General features: G+C 48.3%; 1 protein-coding gene across 3 annotated transcripts in view; it reads left to right on the top strand.

Annotated features, from left to right (window-relative positions):
- CREB3L1 (cAMP responsive element binding protein 3 like 1) overlaps positions 1-24,808 on the top strand; it is a 45,343-nt gene that overhangs the window by 8,325 nt on the left and 12,210 nt on the right. For 2 of the 3 annotated variants that reach the window (XM_030240755.2, XM_030240753.2), the window contains exons 2-6: positions 15,882-16,110; positions 20,764-20,924; positions 22,493-22,571; positions 23,489-23,649; positions 24,274-24,423. In XM_030240755.2, the coding sequence (XP_030096615.1) occupies positions 15,882-16,110; positions 20,764-20,924; positions 22,493-22,571; positions 23,489-23,649; positions 24,274-24,423 (780 nt within the window). The remainder of the gene's footprint in view (positions 1-15,881; positions 16,111-20,763; positions 20,925-22,492; positions 22,572-23,488; positions 23,650-24,273; positions 24,424-24,808) is intronic. The other variant, XM_030240754.2, reaches the window with a different exon arrangement.

The raw sequence follows: 24,808 nt of genomic DNA, 5'->3' as shown, positions 1-24,808 counted from the left end.
TCAATGGCATGGCACATCTAGGGGGGCATTGCAGCTCAAGAATAATCCATCTCTGCTGTTCGAGGTGCAGAGGCTCTACCATGAGAACCTGCTCTGGCTCTGCAATATTTGCAGCCTTCTCACTACTTGGAGGAGAGTTTTCCCCTCCAGAAGGAGAAAAAGGTAGAGGGATACCAGGATGAAGAAGAGGACTCAGTTCCAGAGCCTCAAGAGTTAATTGTTGCATGTCAGAGCAGCTTGGTGTTAAATGAGTCTGCTAAATTCATGACAGTTGAAGGAAGGAGCTGGGCAGGTGCTTTTGGCTGTCCCGGGGAGAGGGACTGCAAGCCAGGCAGCTCAAGGAGGAGGAAACCAGCTCTGACATTTGTAAAGACTGTTGATGGAAGGTTTCTTTCAAAGACTTTTCAGTCTCTCAATCTGAGAGTTCTTTGCCCAGGGAGTGCTGGAAATGTGGCTCTTCTTTCCAAGCAAATGTGGCAGACTCTCACAGCTGATGAAGTGCTGTTGAGCCACAAATACTGAATGGCCAATTGAATGATGTTGGGTTTGTTTTTGTTGTGTTTCTCTGTCTTCATGGACAGAGCTGCAGTGAGGTTGTTGGGAATGGGAGAACTGTATTTTAGTCCTGGCTCTGCCAGTTTCTTAGTGTGTGATCCTCAGGGTGTCTCTTGCAGTGAGGCAGCTTTTGCTCACTATAAAAAAAGTGAACATCCTTATTCTTACTGAAAAGGAGCAGTGTCACCAGTGGGTGAAGCAGATTAACAAAAATTAAGACTGGAGTGGGTTTTGCTAGTAAGTATCTGCCAGGAAAGGTCCATAGGAGCTATTACTTTGTTTCCGTGGTTGGACTCTTTTTCAATGACTTTGCAGCTACACATGATATTTGCCACATTTTCAGTTTGGCTGATCTATTCTCCACTGATATCCCAGCTATCCTTCACCTCTCTCCTGTACCTTATCCCTGTGGACTGCACGTGTCTCTATCTGACCTCAGATATTCAAGCTAATCCAGAGTAATCTTTCTGTGTCAGTATGAATGACTGCATTGGTCAGCATCAGGATTTAAACTGAAGTACTTTTGGCCCATGCTGTTACTGACCTGACCATTCTGGGCCTTACTGAAAACCAATTTGTGCTTTATAAATCCAGTGAATGGGCTGTACTCATACCTCATCCTCCACTGTACAACCAGATCCTGGCTCAGGCACAAAACTTAACTTCTCCATCAGTTTGGTGCAACTTGCTGAGAGCACCCTGTTTTATTTTTGCCCCAAACTGCTGCGTGGTCAGTGCTGGGCTGACTTCTTAGGCTCCCAAACTATTTCTCTGCTGGTTTGTAAATGAGGAGGTAACAAGCCCCTTCTCATAAAATACCAGAATATCATGGCTTTATCAGTCCCTAGCATGATATTCAAGACCCATGCCAGTCCCTCCTGCTGCTCAGCACATGTTTTTGCACTTTCCCTTTCTTTGGAAGTGCTTTTTCTCCACAGTAACTCTGTCTGGCCTGCTGTAATGCTAGGATCACCATCATCCATTGGGAAGAGTGATGCAGAGGTTGCTTTTCCATCCTCTGATCCTTCTCCTGCTCTTCAGGTTTTGTCAAATATAGTTGGCAGCGGTCCAGCAGCTGGATTAGCAGTAATTAATGAGCAAATGGCCTGCAGCCCTTTTTCAGACCTGGCAAAGCACATACCTTTCACTTTTTTCTTACATGGTTTTCAGCTCTTTTTTATCATGCTGGGAGAGAACGAAGTAGCAGCAGATGCTGCTCTGGTCAATTTGGGGGAGTGAACAGAGGCTGCTGTGCTCTTTTCTTTGCTGCTAATTAGTACCAGGGTGGTAGGCAGAGGCTGCTATCTAGGACAGCAAAACTGTTTTCTCCTTCCCCTTGTAGCTGCAGCCACAGCAAGCAGTCAGTGGCAGCTGTAAGCAGCTGGGCTGAGCTGCAGCAGAGCAGGAGTAATGCTGATTTCTTAATTTTCCTGCATGCTTCAGGCTCCAGGCAAACAGCCCTTACAACCTCCTCCTTTGTGACCTGGAGCTGAAGTCCCAGGTGAGGTGATGGCACACATTGCTGTGTCAAGCCCAGCAGCCACACAGTGTGGTGAGGTCACCCAGCACCTTTGATACCTACAAGTGCCAGAGACCCATGTCCAGAGCAGTTACCCATCCCCTGGTCTCAGATGCCTCTCTGATATTTGATGAAATTGAATTACACAGAGTTGTCAGAGGATTTATTTACTTACTCTGGGAAAGAGTGAAGGACACCAGAAGGGATGGAAAATAGGGAAAGAAAGAGGGACAAAAAAGCAAAGATGAGAGAGCTATGCAGTTAGCATTCCTGAGCCATCTGGACCTGTTGGCATGGCCCCATCTGGATAGACTCACGTGTTCATCCACAGCATGATGTAATCTTCATTGTCCAGCATTTGATTTTTCTCCTTGTGCTGGATGGCCTCATATCTAGTGCATGTCTGGAGCGGGCATTTTGATTTCCTGTTGCTATTTGTGGACTTTTCCTGGCCGATCCTCAAGCTCAGGCGGTTTGCATTCCTCAAGCAGAAGCAGCAATGCCACCCTGCCAGCAGGAGTGGAGGCCAGCTGCAGCCAGCCTGCCAGCCCGGGAGAGGCAGCCCTGCGCGTAGAACCAGCTGTGGTTTGCACCGTGCTGCAGCTGGAGAGAGAGTGACACCCCTGCCTGGTGCTTGGACCATAGTGGCTGAGCTCTGGAGTCGGCTCAGCCTTCAACACCAGCACAGAGAGGGACCACTGTTCCCAGATGCTCCCAGGATTCCCTGCCCTGATGGATCTTGCAGCAGAACAGGAGGAAGGAGAGTTTTACTTGACTCAAGACCTATTCCTCCCTTCAGTAGATATGAGTAAAAAGCAACTGATGATCTCAGTCCCTCTTCTTTACAAATACCTGCTCCAGAGAACACCAGGGCTCTTGACTGCCCTGTGAAGCAGGTGGGCTTCCCAGCATATAGGAAGAAAGGCTGGGAAAGATCTGGACTGACATTGCCAAGTGCCCACTCTTGATAGTGGAAGACCTGTCATCCCTTTTCCTCCATCACTCAGTGCCGTTTGCAGGAGGCAGTGTGGTCCAGTCAGAAGGATTCACTCAGAACATTCCCACCATGTTCTGTGGGAGGCTGCCATACCTCACCAAGACCAGCCATCTCTTTTTTTCTTGTATCCTTCCTAGCACATGAAATGAAGAAAATTTGTATGTCTGCCTCCATAAGAGCACAGTCTGAAGGTCTTTAAGTCACAGAAGGTGCACAAGAACAAAACAGCCTTCTTTACTACCTAAACTCAAGGTGTAGAGGGGCAAACAGTCAAGCCATAGATGCCCTCCTGCTTTTAGAATCAGAGCAATTCCCACCCTCCTGCATGGTTGGGAAAGTCTGAGATACTCAGAGGGAGAAGATGGGATTTCTCTACCATGTACCACTGCTGCAAGCAAACCTCAAACCCAGCAATGTGAGGGTCTGCTTCAGATTATGCCATTCTCCACTCTGACTCAAGATGTGGGTAGCTGTGTGATGATACATTAGGCAACAGTTTGACCTGAGCATCCAGTACTCCCTCCCTTACGATGCCTCTTCCTGCCCGCATGCCTCCCTTAGCTTTGTTTCCTCCAGGGGCTTGGGAATGGGAAAACTGAGTGCAGTGACCCCCAGGGAGTGAAATTATTTTCAGTGGAGAATCCTACTGCATGGTTCAGAAGTCATCCTGTTTGCATGTGAAGAGAGCAGGGCTTTGCTTTCATAATAACCCAGGGACAGCCTGTCCACCAGGGATGGACTCCCTGGAACCACAGAGTTGAGCTTTTCCACCCAGCTCAGCTCTGTTGAGTGAGAGAGTAGCTCTGGAAAACTATTGCCTCTTTTTAAACCAATTGGCAAAACTCTTGCATCTCTCCTGGGAACAGGCCAGGGATTCTGAGTCACTGCTTGAGTGGGTTGTGGCCAAGGTAGTCATACCCAAGATATTAAGCGAGAGAGGAGAGATCCACCCAGGAGTGCCAACAGAAAGAGAAACAGTCATGACCATAATGAATAATAATATAATGATGAAAATATTCAGAAATGCACTGCCCACTCCAAAAATAAAGTTTGAGGACAACTCAAATATTGTAAAGAAAAGAGAGGAAAGAGTCGAGAAAGACCGCCAAAGCCTGCATGTCAGCTGCAATGCAAGGAGTCCCGTCCAGCTGGCCTGGGTTCAAAGAGCTCCTATTGTCCAACAGCATTTCCAAGACACCATTCAAAACTTTCAGAAAATAAACCCAAGATGCAGGGTGAGATTTATCACACAATAAAGGCAAGCCAGATGTGTGCACCCTTTTGGAGAGAGACAGGAGGAAGATGAAGGAGTGAAGCAGGGGCGTATCAAGCAACAGAGGCATGAGGGAAGAGGTTGTCAGGCCTGATGCTGTGAGGATCTGGGCAGGAGCAGGGCACTGGATCTTTGTTGGGACACATATTGGGCACTTGTGAAATGTTTCCTGTTTATCGAGAACACTATACTTCGGAAAATTCACCTAGCATCAAGGCTAGGTGTTAAGGAACAAAGAGGGAAGATCTCAATGATGCTTTTTTTTTTCTTTTGTTGTACATAAAACCATGATGGATACTGAAAGGTTGCTTCTTGTGCTGAATTGTATATCTGCAAAATAAGGCCCTGTCTGAAAGAATGTCCAGAAGCCACACCACTGTAGGTTTTGTCTTGATTTTCTTAGGCTCACACAGTCTTCAATATTGTTTTGCAGCACTGACCACCATGGCATGGATGTAACTTCTTTTGCCACAGGAATCACTCACTTCCACCTGTGATTTAATGATGTTAAAATCTATTTACCATAATCAAATAATAATAAAAGCAATTAATTAACAGAAAGATAATTTAATCTTTGAACATGCTGCTAACATGGAGTTACATGACTACAACCTGCCATCACTAGATAACTCCTCAAGTTCTCCCTGCCAGCAGAACAACCTGGCAAGGTGGCCATGCCCCACCACAGACCACAGATGACTTGGATTTATTTGTTCTCAGGAAAATCTATAGTAGTAAGGACTTGTAAGGACTTGTTCATCTAAGAGCAAAAAGACTGAGAAAACATTTTGGAGGCTTAAGCTAGAGAGTCTCTCTTTGCAGTGACTCGTTTGTTTGGTAACTGTATTTCTCTTCTACAACAGTTGTTTTTTGTGTTGTGTTTTGGGGTTTTTTTTTTTTGTTGGTTTTTTTTTTTTTTTTTTTTTTTTTTTTTTTTTTTTTTTTTTTTTTTTTTTTGAAAGGTCTGGAGCCTTTAAACTGAGCTCAGTTGCAGGTGACGAATTTGAAGCAGGATACATTCAGCTCTATAAGGAGCCATATTTGATACCAGAGTGGTTCCTCAAAGCCCTAAAACCCATGAGGCTGTCCATCAACTCCCTTGTCCAGGGATGTCCCAAAATGGATTCCCAAATCCACCAGCTTCTGCAGAGACCACTCCAATGCTAGGGTGCAGATGTCTGCTTGATCTCAGATGCAGGAGCTTTCACAACAGGAGTCCAGGGCATAATAGGTTTCCTGGCTTTAAATGAACATGGGATCTTTTCTTCTCAGAAGCTGCTAACATTGAGTACATGATACTGTGTATCTCCATATTTCAACTTCTTTTCACCAGCTACAGGATCCTTGGCTGCTGGGCCTTGTTGTGGAGAAGTCCGACTTGAAGAAGGGATAGCTGGAGAGCCAGGTTTTGAGAAGGGGTTTTCATTGGCTTCCTTTTCTCCTTCAGCTGTGATTTTCATCCCATGGTTGAAGTGACTGCCTGGTCTCTGACCAGTCGGATATCTATCCTTATCTTTGGAAATGCAGGGCTTTTATCCCTGGTTCACCAGCATCACATCTTCATTCTACCCCAGGATGGAGTTAATTCAGGTTACCCCGGCAGTGACAAATGGTTTTAGAGGCCTTACTGCTCTTTGTGCCCTGGAAAGGATTTCCCTGTTCTTCAGAGACTCTGGTTTTTGCAGCTTCACTGCTGAGGTCAAAATGGTACCCTCAGCATTGGAGCTGAAGATTAATTTCCTATCTGCTGCTTAGGGCACAGATTTTCCACTGAGATATTGTCAGAAGGTCAGAAATCTGCATTCCAAGTTGAATTGCTTTGAAAGCTGTCCTGGTGCAGAGCCCTGTTCAGTCTGCTTGCAAAACCCAACTTTTGCCCAGCCTGGCCACTGAAGAGAGTCCAAGCTCTTGCTCTCTCAAGATTTTACGTGAAAATCCTTCACATCCTTGAGTGACAAATCAGCTGGCCCAGATTACTTCTCTGTTAAGTGCCCTTTGCAAAAGCCCAAGGAATGAAAGCCACCAGTAATGTTTGGTATTAGCTGCATGCCTCAGCTTTTGGACATGAACAGAGTACAGCTCTTCCTCTTTCAAGGCCTGCTTTTCTTTATGGGTCTCCAGGGACCTGCCAGGGGACAAACCGTGAATTATCTCTGATTTTGCTCTGTGAGCTAAACAGTTTCAATGAGACAAATGAAGATGATTGTACCGACAATTCAGAACTTTCCTTCTCTGGTTATCTCCCAGAGCAGATTTCCTCTATCTACCAGTGTGTCTTTCTTGTTGCTTTCTTGCAAGATGCAGAAAAAAGGCCCATAATGGCATGGGGCTCACAAGCTGTGTAAGAGCAAAGATCTGCCAACTCTGGCAGCTTCAACTCCATACTGGCCAGGGCCAGAAGCTTCCAAAAAATATAGAAGAAATGGTGAAATGGCATTTATTCCAATTTATTTTGGTTATTGAATAAACATTCCTATCCCACTGACTGGTGAATGGCTTGAGCAGCAGCACCTCTCTAATTTATTTTAATTGTATTGAACTTTCATGTCTATTTCATGTCTTTTGGTGATAATGTGAAATGGTTTTACATCAGCATGGCAGTATAGTTCACAAAGTCACACAGAATAAACCAGTATTTTCTTTCACTTGCCCTGCCTGCTGTCACACTGTGCATCCCTCACCATTAAGCAGACTTTTTCTCTAAACTGCCCAGGCAAACATGCCACACACAATTAAATCCATGTAGGCTTTTCCAGGGTAGATTCACCACTAGATTTGCAGGGCTGGGCTGGGGATGCATCTGCCAGTTGTGCTCTGGCTTCTGTGCCTCTGTGGGGATTGAGGAAGGGTGGATGGGCTCTGCAAGGGCACACCAAGGGTGGAGGTGGATCAGGCTAACATAGCAGATAGGGCCTTCCCAAAAATGATGGATTAAATTTTCACACATAAGGACACAAAGTTCACATGAGATCCCACCCCCAGATGCTACAGCAGCTGAAAGCCCCATCATGATGTGGAGTTAGGGTGTCACTGGGAGCCTGATGCAAACGCAGCTGAGGCTGCCATGTTCACACAAACAGGCAAAGCACCAATTCAGCCACGACAGCAGAGATCTGGGGACAGAGATGACAATACAGCTTCTCTCTCTAAGGGCTACTGCTTGTGTGAAGTCTCTTCCTGGAGACTGACCTTGGCTTGGGAAGGAGCGAAGAACAGGAAGAGATCCCCGCCAGCTTGCCCAGGGATACCTGCATTCCCATGGAGAACAGCGCCTACACATCTCTGTTTGAACACAACCCAGCTGCCACCACAATGCCTTAGAAATAAGGGTGGCTTTGTTTTGTAGCAAGCAAGTTTTGTCTTCAGTTTTCTAAGCTCAAAAAAAGCCTAGCAGGACAAGCTTTTTATTTACCTTTCACAAATTCCTAGAAATTTGCCCCAAATCTTCTGCCAAATGAGGGTTAAGAGCAGCTGATTGAAATGTTTCATCCTGAGAGAGTTGTGTCCAGTTCTGCGTATGGTTTAAGTCCTGCTCTAATTTTTTTTTTATCAGAGTCAGCTGCAAGGCAGTTGTAAGCCAAAGGAAATTTGGGACATTCATTGCATATGTAGCATACACACAGCAGAAGCATGCTGAAAAGCGGAGGCATTTCTTTTTATCCTCCAGGGTGCCGCTGCTGGGTGGAGAGGTGCTCGTATCTCTGTAGATTCAGCGAGTCACATGCCACAGGCAAATCATGTAGTGTAGCTGCTTTCCACCCCAGGCCAGCGGAGCCTGTTTAGCCCAAGGGGAGGCTGTTTTCCCCCTCTCCTCCTAGCACATGCAAATCTGCTCTGAACCTGGCACCCACAGGTGGTAGGAGAGCATGCATATGGCCACACCGCTGTGGCCGTGCTGCAATGCCACTTGTCTTGTGAATCACCTCAGCCTAGGTTCTGTGCTGTTCCACAGTCATTCCCCTTGCAGGGCACTTCCAATCTCTCCCACATCACCACTGCCCGTGGTGCTGTGTGCCAACTGCTAATCCCATTTATGCCAGGTATGGAGACACCAGTGTCCATGACTTTAGCAGCACTCAAAACCCTCCGTTGGGGCCACTGGGAAACCCAGTCAGAGGCTAGCAGATATCAACTTTCCGCATACCTTTTACTCCCTTTTCATTCTTTCAGAGGCACAAGCATTTAAATTAAAGACTTAAGACACCCTCTTCCCCTGCGCCTGGTGCCTCCCAAGATTCTCCCCAATGAACTGCAGGCTTGTAAACTCTGAGCTGGATATTACACGGCCTCGGCTACGAAACTTCCATGCGGTCTATGTTGAGCACATGCTTTTTACATCACCCACTCCGTAAGCTTTGTCCCCCTGCCGGCGTTGTGGGGCAGGAGGGGGTGAAGCCACGAAGCCTTTCGGCCTCCCAGGGAGGTTTCGGCTCGCCGCGGGAATCTTGTGTGCCGGAGGGGCTGCGGCGATGTGCCCGGGGCGCTCCCCAACCCGGCATCCGGGAATGAGCGGGGCCGGCCCGCGCCGCTCCGTCCTAACCCTGCACTCCTCCCGCGCAGCGCCGCTGGCAGCCGCCTCCCATTGGCCGCCTCCCGGCGGCGCCGGCCAATGGGCGGCCGCGGCTGCGGGCCGTTGGAAGCGCGCCGCGGCGACCGTTAAACCGCCGCCGTCGTCCCCTCGCGGCCGGGCAGCCCGCGCGCGGCCGCCCTGAGGGGCTGCGGCTCCTCGGCCCCGGCTCCCCCGCTGCTGCTGCGCCCGGCCTGGGCGCCGCGCCCGCCACCGCCCTCCCCCGGCTGTGCCTTGAGCCGCCGACGGTCCCTCCTAGGTCCTGTGGCGCCTAGCGCTGGAAATTGTAAATCCAGGCCCTTGGCACGGATGCGCGGTGGAAGGAGGTTTCCACAGCGAGTTGCGCCTTTGCCTTGCAGGGACAAGAGCAGGCTCAGGGGATAGCTTATCGCTCTCCACAAGTACCTGAAAGGAGGCTGTAGCCAGGTGGGGGTCTGCCTCTTCACCCAGGCAACTAGAGAAGGATGAGAGGATGTAGTCTTAAACTGCAGGTTTAGGTTGAATGTTAATAAGAATTTATTCAGAAAAAGGGTGATTAGACATTGGAATGGACTGCCTGGAGAGGTAGTGGAGTCACAATCCCTGGAGTTGTTTAAGGGAAGACTGGCTGTGGCATTTGGTGCCATGTTCCAGTTGACATGGTGTTCAGTCATAGCTTAGATTAGGTGATCTCAGAGGTCTTTTCCCACCTAAGTGGTTCTGTGATTCTGCAATTCTACAGACAGCAGCAAATTCTGGGTCTAGTTCCAGATCAGGTTCAAACCCTGCCACCCTGGGGTGTCTGGTGTGTTTGGTCCACAATACATGCAAAGGTTGTGATTCTAAAAGTAGTCACAGGTGACTTAGGCATTGATGCAGTGCCGGGGAAAGATGGGGTGCTGCTGCTCAAGATACTGTCCTGCTGCTGGAGGGGAATGACAGTGGCGTTCACAGGCAGTTTGGCCTTTGGTGCTTTGCCCATGCCACACAGAGAGGCAGCAACAGCAAGGGGGTTGCAGGTCAGTGGCAAGCTCAGGGTTCAGGCACACCCCCGGGTTCAGGCACACCCGGGGCCTGGGTGGACCAGGCATGGATCAGCAGGGACCTGTGATATGTGAGGTACAAGAGCAATATGGGTTCAGGATAGAGGAGCAGCAGAGGGGTGGCACCCAAGGGGTGGTTGGATGATCACTTGTGCCCCTTGGGGTGCACATGCACTGTCTGGCTGTGTGGAGAAGTGTGCATAGCATCTGTCCATCCTGCCTGCATCTTATTAACGCAGTTGAGAACTTCACTTTCACAAGGCCTAAAACTCTCTGCATTTTAAAGAGAGCAGAAGGACTGTCTGGAGTGTATGGGCTCTTCTTTCCTGGAATGTAAAGAAAACCTCGGCTGTGCAGCTGGAGTGCAGGGGGCTTCATTCCTTAGTGAAAGCAGAGAAGGGAAATGCAGATGTCACAGCTGGGACAGGAGATTTATCTTGGCAAGCAAAGAGGAAAAAATTTTCAAAAGAAAAGAGAAAACTCAGAAGAATCCCCTCCCCATCTTCACTGCTTGCCAGCATGAGCAGAACCTCCAACCTGCAAAGGCCTTTCGTCTCCTGGGCCTGGGCTGCTGCCCAGCTGGATTTAGCCCCTCTCTGCTTTCTCTTTGGAGCGAGACCATTGTGGTGGGATGAGAGAGGCTGTGAGAACCAGGCTGATCCTGATGGAAGACTGTGTCCAAACAACTCAGCGGGAGGTGGGAAGGGAAAAGTCACAGTCAAAGAATGGAAGCATGAAAGGGAAAAGGAGGGACAGATACAGCCAGGATGAGTCCAGAGAAGTGGATCCAAGGGGAGGAAGTCATCACCTCCTCAGCCATGCATGGTGCCACTGGGCTACAAGAGTGCTACCTTAAGGCATCCCGTGTGCAGCCGGGCAGGGAAGAAGGCTTTGTGCCTCAGTCTCTCCTTGGGGCCTCCAGAGTTCTAACACCAGCTCTGGGTGGGGGTATATGGAGAGCTTGCATTTGGATGTCTGGATGTCTTGCATTAGCTCCCAAGATAACTGTTGTACAACAGGAAAGGGTGTTTGAATGAGAAGTGCACGCACGCACATACAGTGTGCTATTTAGACAACCCTAAGCATGAGGTCAGGATGAAAACATGTGGTGGAAATATGTTTGGAAGAGTCAGTGCCTGTGTCAATCACCAGGAGTGGGAGGGAGCAGAGGCCAGGAGCTGACAGATTCTCACTCTCTCCCCATGGCTGAGGAGGCCTCAGCCTGAGCAGATTCCACTGTGGCACCAGGTTAAGGCTCTCTGTAGGGCCTAGAGATGCAGTGGTTGTTGCCTCCCTATACCTGTGCACACTGGCTCATCGTCTTTGGGCACTGCCTCCCTGTCCTAGAGTTTGAGGGGGACGGGCAGCTAGAAATCAGACCTGGATCAGGAAATTCAGCACATCCTCGCCATTGCATTTCTGTCCCTTGGCTGCCCCCTCCCTGACCGCTCACTGGTAATACAGCTTTGGAAACACATCTTGTGCTATTTCTTGGCTTTGGAGCATACTTAGAAGAAGAAGGAAGGAGAGTGTGAAAGGGAGGGGAAGATAACAGGAGCGAATAATGCAAAATGAGACTGTGCTGTGAGCTTTGCATCCCATCTGGAAACTGTTTTCCCTCAGTACACTGCACACCCACTCCCTCTAGGCCAGGATGGTAAGGGTCAAGTTTCCCAGTTGACTGGTCCCCCTTGCTAAAGCCAGACCCATCTGCGTGAAAGCTACTTGAAATATCTTAAAGGAGAATCTCAACACAGTTGCTGAGTTGCTGAGCCCTTCATTGTCAATTAGAAACTTTTGGCCATTCTTCTGAGGAGCAGGAGCTGGCTGATCTCACCCTCGTTGGAAGGCACTCTCAAGGAGTTTTGGTCTAGAAGAAGCTGTGAGAGGATGAGGCTGCTGTGCTTGTGAATCTCTGTCCATCCCACCTTCATTCACACCCAAGTTCCATGGGCTCTTTCTTGGACCTTCCCTGGTCTGCTGAGACCTTCATTGCCATTTTGTTGGCAAAAGTCTCCCCAAAGCCCAGCCTAGTCATGTCATTTCGTGGTAGCACATGAAGACCTTTAGCTGTGCTGGCCCCAGCCTGGGTGGGAACGGAGGGCTAGTGACCACCCAGCACCTTCCATTCCAGCAAGGATAAAGCTGCTATCTGTTTGGTCAGGTGATAAACCTGCTTCTCTTCATTGCTCAGAAGCTTGGAGCACTGACCCAGCCATGAGCTGCTGTGATGTACACAGCCCTGAGTCACCATATCCTAGTTCCCTGAAGCCTCTGTCACACATACAAAGGAGAAGTATAGCTGAAGCTTTCTCTGACTTTTGCCAGATAAGTGCAGCTCCCAAAATTAGGCTGGGTGGGACAAAATTTGCATATTCTGGGTTAACAGATTTGATCTAAACTAGTTAGTAGTGGGTTTGATGGCATCTAGCCAAAATAAACTCTAGGTTGCTCCTCACTGTGTCCATCACAGTTGGATCTTGACAAGAGGACGCTCTTTCTTCTCACCATATGGTTGCATGCACAGCTGTCGTTTTACAAATTAGAAGTCTAAAATTAACAATACCTGTTGACTTCAGGAGAGAACAGTCAACCCAAGAGCCCCAGTAGTCTTCCTGGGATATGGTGACAGCTTCTTGCTGGTCCCATCGTTTCCATTATAGGTGTAGCCAGCTACAAACGCTAGTTATTATTTGTGTTTGCTTTACTCTTCTTTCTGCTGCTTTCCTCTGCCTCTTGCCACCTTCTTTGAGTAAAACAACAATCTCCAGCTTTGTGTCAGCTCTAGGTGCTCTCCCTCCTTGAGGGAGTTGGATCCTTGGTGCCCCCTTTGATAATAACTATAGTTATGGCCAATCTCATGGGCTAGCTCCCTTCTCTCCATCAAATGTGTTTGGAGATGTTGGATTGGTATATGTGTGAGTGCTGAGAGCTGAAAGATTTGATTAGAAAGCTTTGATTTTCTGCTTTGATTAGAAAGCTTTGCCAGTATTTTTGATTTGATTTTCTGCTTTGATTAGAAAGCTTTGCCAGTATTTAGGAGGATAAGACCCAGAAGCACAGAGAGGGGTAGATTCCACAACATTTCTGGATTCCCAAGGAGGGGGGTGCAAGTTTCCTTCTCTGCTCATCACCCGCATTTTTCCTGTACTGTGCAGTAGGCCTCTGTCTCTTGGGAGAGAATGGTTTCCTGGGGACCTGAACTCCTGCACCTCTGGGAGAACAGTGTTGCCTTCATCCTCATTTCCAAACAGCGAGGCTTTCCAGCAGCAAGTCTGCTGTGTGGTGTCTAAAATAATGAGAAACCTGAAATTACTCTTGCCAATTACTTGTGCCTTTGTTAAGGCTCTGATACTCAGTCCCTTGCACTCATTACTCATCTCTCACCCCTCAGCAGCTGCTGGGGTGATTTTTTTAGTTTCGGAATAAAGCCAGAGACACATCTCCTCCTCTTCCCTCTAGGTAGGTTTGTCCAACAATAGAGAGATTGTTGAGTGACCAAGGGATCATTGTTCTAAATGTGGGTGGGATGCTGCTAAAAGATAATCTGTGTAACTACTGCATGGATGCATTTTCTTGACTCTCTTCAATCCCACCTCTGCCTTTGTTAATGCACAGTTATGAAAGAAATTGGAAGCACGTGTCAGTGTCACAGACAGCTCTCCCCACAGCTGTCCATCCAGCTCTGCTTCTCTTCCATGGCTACACAGTGGTTCTAGTTTTCATGGTCACAACATGAAATATGATTTGAGCCCAGCTCTGTGTCGTGGTGCATTAGCAGCCAGCACTCTGAATCCCTTCACTTTTCTGTGGTTCTCACCCTTACCATAAGGCTATTGTGTTCACATCCTGTGTTTGCTTGTGTTGTTTAGAGAACACTAGACAAAGAACAGCTGTTACATGAGCAGGCACTCTCTGGGGTTAATGCTCAGAACTCCAAACTCTTTATCCTTCTATGCTGTAGGACAGGACAAAACCTGGTTTTCCAATGTATTTTAGATAACTATCTAACCCAGTTCCATCTGCTGACTCAGCTTCCTCTGAAGTTCCACTCCCCACAGATGGTAGGTGTTTTCTGTTACTTGATTCAAGTGCAAAAATGCTCCTAGGCAACTTGGAGATGGCTGGGTGGATTTTACCAAACTATCATGCCAACTCTGCTTCTGCTGTGGGAACAAGTGGAGAAAACTTTAGCCCAAACATTGCATGGAGGGCCTCAACACTAGGATTTAGCATGAGTGTGCCTTTTCCATCCTACTTGCACATGCAGTGTCTGGTCTCGAGCGAAGCCTTGGATAGTCGTGTGTTGGGCTGTCACTCCAGGCAGTTGGAGAACAGGTGGGAAGGAAGTGAATGGAGAGAAATCTCGTGTCAGGCAGAATGCAGGTGGCAGGGACTCCACCCCCACTTCTAGCATGCTCTGTAAGGATCTGAGGTTTTAAATGGAGCAGCTGAAGGATGATGTTTGGAGGGTGAAAGGCACTGACATGTTGGAGATCGCTGCCCCTTACCACCTCCCTCCCCCACTTGGTGGGAAGTGTGGGTCTGTTCATCTAGAATCTACTTCACTCCCCAGCCTCGCCCCAAAGCTCTGACAGCCAGTGGAATGTTGACAGAGTGGTACTGCACTCAGGTAAAACAAATATACCTTCCGGTAGGAGCAGGAACCTACAGGCTCCAGCATCCGGGGTCCTCTGGCCACCTCCTGCCTCAGTCCTAGCACTGGGGAAAGACAGGACTGCACACACCCCATTCTTCTCTAGAAGCCAGGCTCTCTCCTGAGCTGAACTCTCACCCTGGAATTCATTGGCATTCATGTCTCCACTCTAGGACCTACGTGGTCTCTCCCACTCTCATTCATACCCTGTGGCTCTTGGTATTTCGGTACACTGCTTTCAATGCCTTTCTGCCCACCGAGATGCTTTTCCAGGCAGGAGGTGGAGAGACAGACCCAGTCTGACTCTGCTGAGCTCTCTCCAGTTCATTTAAGTTACACAGTTCTGTCTGTGTAATATAGTCACTTGAATCTATCTGTATTTTCTTTCCTCTCCCTGAGCCAGAAGCCTCAATCTGCCAACAAATGGGATAATTTTTCAGCTGGTGTTTGGCAGCCATCATTTTTCTCCCTGCCCAACCAATGCTTTGTTGTAGAAAATGGAAAAGTTAGTGATTTGACTTCTGAATAGGAGGATATGCCTCAAAGGAAGAAGGTTCCCTGTAGCATCAGGAGCTCAGCTCTGCAGCAGCACTGGCCAGATTTACTGACTGTTACTGGAATGATTAGTGGAATGATTGTTTGTTGTTAACAGCCCATCTGTAGTGTTTAAACTTCATCGGGGAGCTGAATTTCACAGGCATTATCTGGCTGAAGTACAGCCTCATATGGTCCACAGAGGGGCTGTTAAATCCCAGAGGAAATTAAATACAACAGGGGGCCTTCCTGTTAAGTTGATCCAACTGATCTTTTTTTCTCTGATAGAAATCAGCAGCTGGATTGATATTCTCTGAGGCATCAATGTGCCTATTGCTGCTGGTAGAGAACATGAAAAAGTGTCTGTCACTCAGGACAGGTGCTGAAGACCATGACTTTGTGCCACACATTTTCTCATCACAGGAATCTCTTTCCTTGTATTCTATTTGTTTCGTTGTCACAGTGAGATGATGTTTATAAGATGATTATAAGACACAGGTAGATACTCACAAAGGAAGGGGGAGATAGATAATGTAGAAAAGTTTCATGTGTGTTTGTGGCATAGATAAACATGCAGTGATCCCTTTCTTTCTTAATTCGAGGTGTTTTTGTCAGACTGATGGATGCGTGGAATAGGAACTGGTTTCTGCCATGAAAAAAGGTCTGATGCTGAAGTTTGACTCTCAGTGAGGAGCAAGGCTCTCAGATCCCTCTTGGAGTTGACACTAATGCTCTTTCTCCCTTTGTCTTTCCTCAGCATTTCTCAGAGAACCTGGATCACTTCTCTGACAACATGGAGGATTTCTCCAATGACCTCTTCAGCAGTTTCTTCGATGACCCAGTACTGGCTGAGAAGAACCCTCTGCTGGACATGGACCTGGATCCACCCACTCCAGGCATCCAGGCAGAGCACAGCTATTCCCTCAGTGGAGACTCTGCTCCCCAGAGCCCCCTTGTGCCTGTCAAGACTGAAGATAATGCTAACGGTGAGCATGAGATGTGCACACTGTTCAGCTTTGGGCACCTCTGTTAGCAGAGGCTCTGGCTGGCTTTCATATATAAGGACAAACTGGCTATTCCTTGGACTTGCACATCCAATCTGGGGAAGAATTTGATTGCTGTTGTCAAATACAGCCTACATTTTTCCCTTCCATTTGTGCTGTGATAGTCACATTACTCCTTTGCTGGGCTTGCTGTTATTTACGAGGATGGTAATTGGCTGTGGCTTAGTGTGCTGCCAGCTTCTGGCAAGCAATAGGCAATGTCTTTTTAGGACCCTGCAGACTTGGGTGTGGATGCCCTAGATCCAGCTCCGTTTTGGCATCAGGCAGCAGGGTTTTGGCTTGCACATAGGAAGCATGAGTCTCTGGCTGCAACCAGTGCTGGTACATGTGGAAAGCTAAGTGTCTTCTTTACCAGAAGATCTTTTAGCAGGAGACAGAGGGGAACAGTCATTTCAAAACTTATTTTTAAAACAATTCATTTCAGGATAATTTATGATGGCTGGGTATTTTTAGAGCTGTCCTTGCAGAGAGTCCTGTAATTTGTGGGACTGTGTGGGTGTCCCAACAGCTGATGGACACCAGGCTGCCTGAAAAAGCAGTGGCACAGGCTCAGTATACACAGAAGAGAGCTATTCCTTTGAGCAACAGTGAGACCTGGGACAGAGACTTCCTCTCATGACTAGAAATGATCCCAACTTTCTGGTACAAATGCCGAGGCAGAAGGAGAGAAGGCTGGCCTCTGCTACCTCTTTGGTCCTTGAAAAGGCACAACCATCTGACACATTCCTTAAGGGCATCTCAGAGAAATGCTGGGAGAGAGGTTTATGGCAGGCCAAGCAACTCTGCCTTAGTATCAAAAAAGCTTTTAATTTGCATTTTTTTTCCTTAGTTTTAACCCCAGTACAGTCTTGGAGAGGGCAACTAACAAAAAAACCCCTCAAACCAGCGTGAAAAAATCAACACAACTTTCTTTTGCCCCTAGAAATGTATAGGAGGAGATAAGACTTGAGAATGAGAGAAGCCAAAAGAATGCATTTGTAGAAAGCAGTGAGATGAAGACTACCAGCATGAAGCTATCTCAAGGACTCCTTTCTGAGACACTTAGCACCACTTCTTCTCTCCACTGTGTCTGCACATGCCCTTCCTTCAGCTGTTATGTCTCAAAGGCAAGACCATTACTCTCTTGAATGGTGTGACACTGATCCTTGGGCAGAGGCAAGCACAGGGTGTACAGTTTTATAAGGGAGTAAGGCCTAGCATTATGATGGCAGGCATAGGAGTATCCATGCACCCAGTCCTGCAGCTAGATAATTCAATTCATCTTTCCAGGGCTTTTTTGGCTCATAATTGTATGTGAGTCATATTCTAGTGAAACCCTGAGTCAGGTCCAGTATTTGCAACACTGTGCAGTCCTTTTGGCACAGCTCCATCCAGTCTCGGTCCTTTTAGACATTCAGTTCCAATTAATTACTCAGAAATGGTTTTTCTTTAAGCAAGCTCTGCTCAGTCTGCAGAGCTCCTCAGGAATGCCCCTGCTCGGTCTAGGCTTGGAGCTGGCTGAGGCTTTCTTTTTATCAGCTTTCTCCCAGCTTTTCTGCAGATCTCCAAAACTCTTCCAAATCCTGCCCCTTCCCACATGGATCCCACCAACACAGGTCAGCTAGGGCAAGCCACTGGGTGCATTGTGACCCTGCTTATCAGTGGAGTCTGCTTTTCAGACGGCTTGTGCATACGGACTGGCTGCTTCATTCCTCAGTACCAGCCCTGAGTATTGCAGTGTGTGACTTGATTCTAGAGCAGGGAGAGCCAGGGTTGTGCAGAGCAGCGAGCACTGGACCAGCCCCGGGTTAGTGTCCGACCTCCTGTAGAGGTCCTGCTTTCTCACTGCTCTTTGCCTCACCTCCTGAACCCTGGGCAGCTACAGATATCTCTCAGCCGTATTTCTTTCCAATAGGTACAGAGCATCTACAGAATATCTATAACAGAGGATGAGTGTCCTGGCATGCCTCATCCACCAACATGCAGTGAAATCTGCAGTGTTACAGTCTTACCTCTGAAACATCCACTCAGGCAGCAGAACCTAGATGTGTCCACAAAAGATGCCTACTCCTCAGTCCCTCATTGACCCTCTGATAGCTTATTTGTCTCTGATTCTGTAACCCAATCACTCCCCAGAAGAATCTCCGAGGGTGGGAAAGAGAGCAGGGTCAGAATGTAGACAGGAAATGGGAGGACGGCACATACTTATTTGGGTGTCTGCTCCTTGGCCTGTCTGGACTGACAGCATTGGGGGCTGCTCCCTCACTGAGTCGAGTCTGATCAGGGAAAGCCCTTGGTGGTCTGCTCTCCCTTGTCTGGCAACTTGCTTCAGCCGCAGCCCTCACAGAAAGAGGATACCCCCCACATCTGAGAAAAAGAGAAATGCAAATCTTTGCAACAGAAAGTATGAGGAGGAAAAGGCTTCAAATGACAGTAAGGAACTTCAGAGTAGTCAGTAGACAAAATGTTCCCACGGTGGGCATAGCAAAACCACAGAAGTGTTTAAATGGGGGAAGCTGTGAACTCCTCAGCAGTTTTCAAAGGGGTAGGTTCAGTGAATCATCTATCAGGACTGACATAGGTTTAGTTGAACGTGCCTAGAGCAGTGGGATAGACTGAAAGATCTCACAAGGTCCCTCATTTCTGTGAAAGGCAGCAGTCCAAATTTTCTGGATACAAACACTTGTGGCTGTGTGACACTTTGCCTCCTTCCATCAGAAGGGGTTTGTATGCATACCAGGGTAACTAGGACTTCACTACTAGCTGTGGGTTCAGTGTCCTTAGCAGGACAGAGAAAACACAGTCTACTCTGTGTCTACTCAGTAGGCTCTGTGTTGTCTCAGCTGTACAGTGCACCCCTGCCTGCGATGCTGCCTGATGACATTAGCCCTGCTGCATTGTGGGAAGCTCTGAAAAGCAATCCAGCAGCACTGAGAGCAGCACACACAGCTGAGACACATGCAGCAGCCACAGGAGCTGCCTCTGTGCTTGACAATGTCCAGTCGCAGAGGCAGCTGGAAGGAATGAACATCTGCTAGAGACTTGCTAGGCAGAAATAAGATGTGCTAGACCAAAGACAGGAAAACAACATATTCCATTGGCAAGGCCAACACTGTGTTATCATATATAATTCTTGTCTGGGCTTTAACACCACTCTGTCCAAGCAAAGGCCAGGGGCAGGATTCTGCCCTGGCCTCTCCTGAAAACAGAGGCTGAGTAGGGCAAAGACAATGTTAACATACCTTTAAGTTAGATCAGATGGCAGCTCCCACGTGAACAGCTGCTTGTTTGTACTCTTCTTCGTGCAGTCTTTTCTGGAGCAGAGAAAACCTTTCTCCCTCTCTCCTCTTGCCAGGACATCTTCTGGACTGAGGGCTGCACTGCAGAACTGCTCTGGGCAGCAGACAGCTAGGCAACATCCCTGGGCCTGACTGAGAGTGCTGCATGCAGAGAGCAGTGCAGAGAGGTTAGAGAGTGAGTCAGACCGTGGCCTTGTGGAGGCAACTGGAGCCCTCTGTGGTGACACACTTAGCAATAGTCTGTCCTATGTCAAATCAAATGTATTTTTGCTTGTCAGATAAAAATGGAAAGGGAATGAATGAGGATTAGGAAGGAGGGTGCAAGGCTGCAGGCCAGCTAGGAGTAGCCTTTTGGCAGGCTGAAGTATTTGAAGAGCAAAGACTGAAACTTTAGAGCAGAGCCCAGGCAGCTCTACTGCCTAGCAGTCCTTTTCCCATCTTATCTGCAGTTTATCTGGGATCTCTACTGCCAGTGGCAAGCCAGGCTCACACCACGGATGTGCATGGGACAGAGCAGGCAGGAGGCAAGGGTAGCATGCCTCCACATCTCCATTAAATTCTCTTCAGATCCTTTCTTTCCCTCACTGGTGGTGCTTGTCCCTGCCAGCAATGGCAGCAGGGTACAGCTGTGGACAGCAGTCCCCTGAGCAGCCCAGGGGAGAAAAGAGAGTCTCAGAGGTAAGACTGAGGGGAGCAGCCTTGGAAGCAGCCTCACAAGCAGGTGGGCTTCCTTCCACAGAAATGGACTTTCCTCCTCCTCTGTCATGCACCAAAGCCCTGCTACTTGGCACAACATCATCAGGCGGCCAAAGCAGCACTGTCAACTTTTCACTGTCATCATGCTTGCTCTCTCACCAGCTCTCCAGCACAGAGATGGTGCTATTCTTGGTAAATCACCTGGCAGCTCTGTGATGCTGGCCATGCTGCCTGAGGAGCAACAACCCAGCATAGCATCCTCCTTTCACTGAGCCCTAAATAGAAATAAGCTCCAGAGGATGAGACCTAGACATTACTGGAGGAAGAAACCCGGCCACTGTCCTCCAGAGCTTGGGCTGTACAGTCAGAGCCCAGCAGAGACACAATTCCTCTATCTCTGTCCTGTCTGCTCCTCATACGCTGGGAGTACACACTGGGGGTTCATTTCCTTTTGTACTCTGTGTTGTGGGCCTGCACATGCTTGTGTGGTGACAATGCTAAACTTGGAAGGCAGCTTCCTCAGAGGAAGCTGTCTACATGGCTTCTTTTCTCCTTGCCCTCTTCTTGCTGGAGTTTGACTCTCATGTTGTGCATGTTTCAGAGCTGGAGAATGGAGTGTGGTCACTGGGGCCCAAACTATGCTCCATCATGGTGAAACAGGAACAGAACCTGCCTCTAGACCTGCCTGAGTCCCAGCTACCTGCCAGCTCCATACCAGTGCTGAACCTCAACCCTCTGCAGAGACTACCACTCCCCGAGGAGGTGAGCCCATCCAAGATCTGTTGGGAACCTGGGCTCTCACACAGCAGCACCCCTGGCAGTGCAGATGCAGACATGTGACTGCAGGGTCCTGCAAGGTGATTTAGCTACTGAACAGAAAGGAGAAGGTGTTACAAAGCCCAGACACTGTATTATTTGTCATTCTCCTCTTGAAATGGCAGCACAGAAGGCTTTACAATCTTGGTTAAATATAAGCATGTTTCCTTAGCACAAAAGCCAAAAGCTTTAAGCTTGCACCTACTGGAGATCTGTCCCCTCCAATATGCCAGTATTTCTGTAGCCACTCTTGGCTTATTTTCATTTATCAGAGAACAGTGTCAGTTAATGTGATGCCAGTGGGCTCACTATTCCTCTGTATAGACCCCTGCTCTGCCACTGTCTTTTTCATGGCTTTGGACTTGTCACACGGCCTCTCACTTTTGTAGCTGCTCACTCGAAATGTTGGTCCCACTCCAGGTCCTGCTTGCTTTTTCCTATGAAGCAGCAGGATTTATTATTTCTGTGTAACAAGGGGCCAACTCTTTTGGTCATATCTAGGTTCTTAAGAAGTCTGTTTGTCTGAAGGAGGTTCACTTATGCCACTGGTATGTGGGTGTAAGTTAAGGGCTTAGTTTGGCTGGCCTTGAGTCCGGCTGTGTTGGATGAGAAGGTCTGAGCAGTGTCACACAGACACTGCTATCTTGTAGCCTATCTTGTAGCAGCTCAGTAGATAACAGTAGAGCATCTCTGGGGTTCACTTCCTTTTTTCACTCATGTTGAATATCTTCCCATTTAAACAACCATCCAAAACAAATGGGTTCTTCCAGCCAAAACTGTGCACAAACTTCCTCTATTATTTACACAGCTTGAACTTGCTGTGCCCTCCAATCTCTGCTGTGTATGCTCAGCAGCCATACCATGGTGCTCTCTCAGCTGTGTTTACAGTCTGGAGGAGTTTGCAATGTGTCTGTTTAGTGTAAAAACTCCACCCTATGGTGGGCTGGGGGCTGGCAAGCCAGGAGGCTCAGGGGCAGCATAACACAGATGGGAGTAAATCTACTCTTTATTCAGCTCTCAGTCCCCTCCAATTGGAAACAGTTGCCCAGTGGCCCTGGTGAAAGTCACATGAACAGGACAGCACGGTTGTTCTGTTTCTGTACAACCTCTATACTCCCATTTATAATGAAGGCAGATCAAAGAGGGACTTCCCATGGAAACGCAGGAGTTGGTTTAAATTACACTGTCTGGGTCTATCAAAGGAAGAATTGCCAAGAATAAAAGTAATCTCCCTTTTGGAGATACTCAGCTCAGTGCATTGCTTGGCAGCACATCCATCTTCCAGTGCCACTTCCTCTATAAATGTGTTTGCACTCTGTGCCCAGCAACTGAGATTTCAGGGGCTTATGTTTGAACTCTTGGTTTCCTCTGTAGTGAGAGGCTCCTTTGGGGCAGAGCTGTGAGATGGGGCAGGAGAGCAGCAGGGGACCAGTGGCTATGGACAGAACTGGTGGGAGCCTTCTGGGCAGGGGACATGGCAGTGGCCAAGAGCTCTTTCTGCTTCTCTTCTGCAGGTTCCTATAGAAATGACTCCAGCACCTGTGATCAAAGCTGAACCCAAAGAGGTGAACCAGTTTCTAAATGTACCTACAGGTAAGAAGATAGAATTTCCTGGTCAACTATATTACTCAATTATAGATTGTTATTATACAGGGCAGAAAGACAGCACCTAAAGGGAGAGCTGTACATATAGGGTAGCACTGGGGCAGAGAATAACAGAAGAGTGGGCACTGACCTGTGCTAACTCAGATCAGTGTCTGCATCAGGAGTCACAAACAAAATTGTTCAGACAGGGACTCCCAGGCAAAACAGGCTACTTCAGAGTTGGAAATATGCAAGAGTGCCTTTAAAATCCTCTGAGAGACTGTAGAGCTATCCAAAAATAACCATCTGAAAGTCAGGAAATTCAGAATCCAGTTTAATTTGAAAGAAACCCAAGCATCTGAAAATCTGCCGATGCACAAATGAAAGCACTATGGGAACTCCCACTGCAGCAGAGAGACATTCCTTAGGCATATTCCCACCTCCATTAGGGCCCCTAGGGCTCTCCAGTACAAAGTGGGGACAGTTTTCAAGTGCTTGGAAACCAACTGAGTGACCAGAGCCCCGCTGGATCAAGTATGCTGGCAAGTGTGTGAGCCCTGCAGTGCTTTTGGAAGAGCTTTGCTCTCACAGAGCTTCCTGACTTGTGAACAGGCTATGGAGCAAAACATCTCAGGCTTTTTTACTTCTTTTTGGTTGACACTGGAGCACCTTATTGCTTTGTAAATACCTTCAGTTCCTTGGCAAAGCCCTGCCAGCTCCTCTGCAGTTCCTAGTTTAGCACATTTGAGGTCAGTCTAACCTCTGTCTTGGGCAGTGCTCAGTCAAGCCTTTTTCTCAGGCTCACCCCATCTTGTGAAATTCATCATCCTCTCCTTTCAGCCCTGTGTTGTGGCAGGGGACATAACCCTATGCCTGTACCAACAGGCTGACATGAGAGCCATTGACTTGATCTCCTTATTCCTCAGTAGATGACCTGGTGCAGATGCCTCCAACTCCACCCAGCAGCCATGGCAGTGACAGTGACGGATCTCAGAGCCCTCGGTCCCTGCCTCCCTCCAGCCCAGCCCGGCCTGCTGCTCGCTCTTCTACTGCCATCTCCTCCTCACCTCTCCTCACAGCACCACATGTAAGGAGGCAACAGGGCTGGGACACAGGGCACCTTGCTGCTCAGAGGGGTTTGTAGGATTTCCAGGGTTTATGTGGACGTTCCTGCCCTTGCTAAGGTCTCCAAGCTGAAATGTTCTGTCAAGGCAATGTGATGTCTTAGCACAAGGATAAATGCTCACAGGAATGAGAAGAGGCACAATGAATCTTGCACAGCTACCAGCAGCTACCTTGTTTTAGCAGGTGCTGTCTATCATCCATACTTTGGGAAGTGGCCTATGCATTAACAGGACTTTCTGAGAAGGCTAATGAGAGAGAGGAATTACTGAGAATTCCCATAACCAGACCATTTTAACTGTTGCTTAGAAGTTTGTTGGCAGGGGCCTGCAGTGTAAGTGTGTAGCCAGCCTCACTGTGAAGGAACAGGTGCCCTCCCAAGTAAAAGAGAAAAGGAGTTGCTGAGCTGTGCCCCCAGGATCAGGTTGAGACTAGGAAAGAGCACTGCCCTGCACCTGTTTGGTGTCAGTGGGCTGCAATGTATTCTGCTCTGATGTGTACAGCCTCTGGCTGCTCTGCAAGCCTTTAAGGAGGATCACTGGGGTAGAACTCCTTGCTGACACTGATGAATGCTCTCTGTTTGTTTCAGAAGTTACAAGGAACCTCTGGCCCACTGCTCTTGACCGAAGAGGAGAAGCGCACCTTGATTGCAGAGGGTTACCCCATTCCTACCAAGCTGCCCCTCACCAAAGCAGAGGAGAAAGCACTGAAGAGGGTCAGGAGGAAAATCAAGAACAAGGTGACTGCAAAAAATGTAATCCTTCAGTTCCCATGATTCCAGAGCATCTTCAGCTGACCAGTGCTATAGTTACCCTCACCTCCTCAGTACCATTGCACCTCAGAAGAGGTGGGATCGTGCCTTTGGTACACTAGCATGGGTCTCCCAACCCACAAAAATTGTGCCAAAGGGCATCTCTGCTTGTATGCTTTGCATGCAGCCATACCTGGGAAATGTGGCTTCCAGCCCAGCTCCTGGAAGTGTGTAGTGTGGGATAGGGTCCACAGGTCAGACACACTGGTCAAGTCAGGCCTTGTTGCAAGAACAGGGAAACCAAAGCCATTGCATGGTGCAGGACGGGTGATGCAGAGTGTTCACTAGCCAGGCAGAGGCTCTGATACTTTAG

Source organism: Serinus canaria, chromosome 5 (genome assembly GCF_022539315.1).
Source record: "Serinus canaria isolate serCan28SL12 chromosome 5, serCan2020, whole genome shotgun sequence".
Classification (NCBI taxonomy): Eukaryota; Metazoa; Chordata; class Aves; order Passeriformes; family Fringillidae; genus Serinus; species Serinus canaria.
Note: the sequence above shows the minus strand (reverse complement) of the source record. Positions and strands in the feature narration are given on the sequence as shown.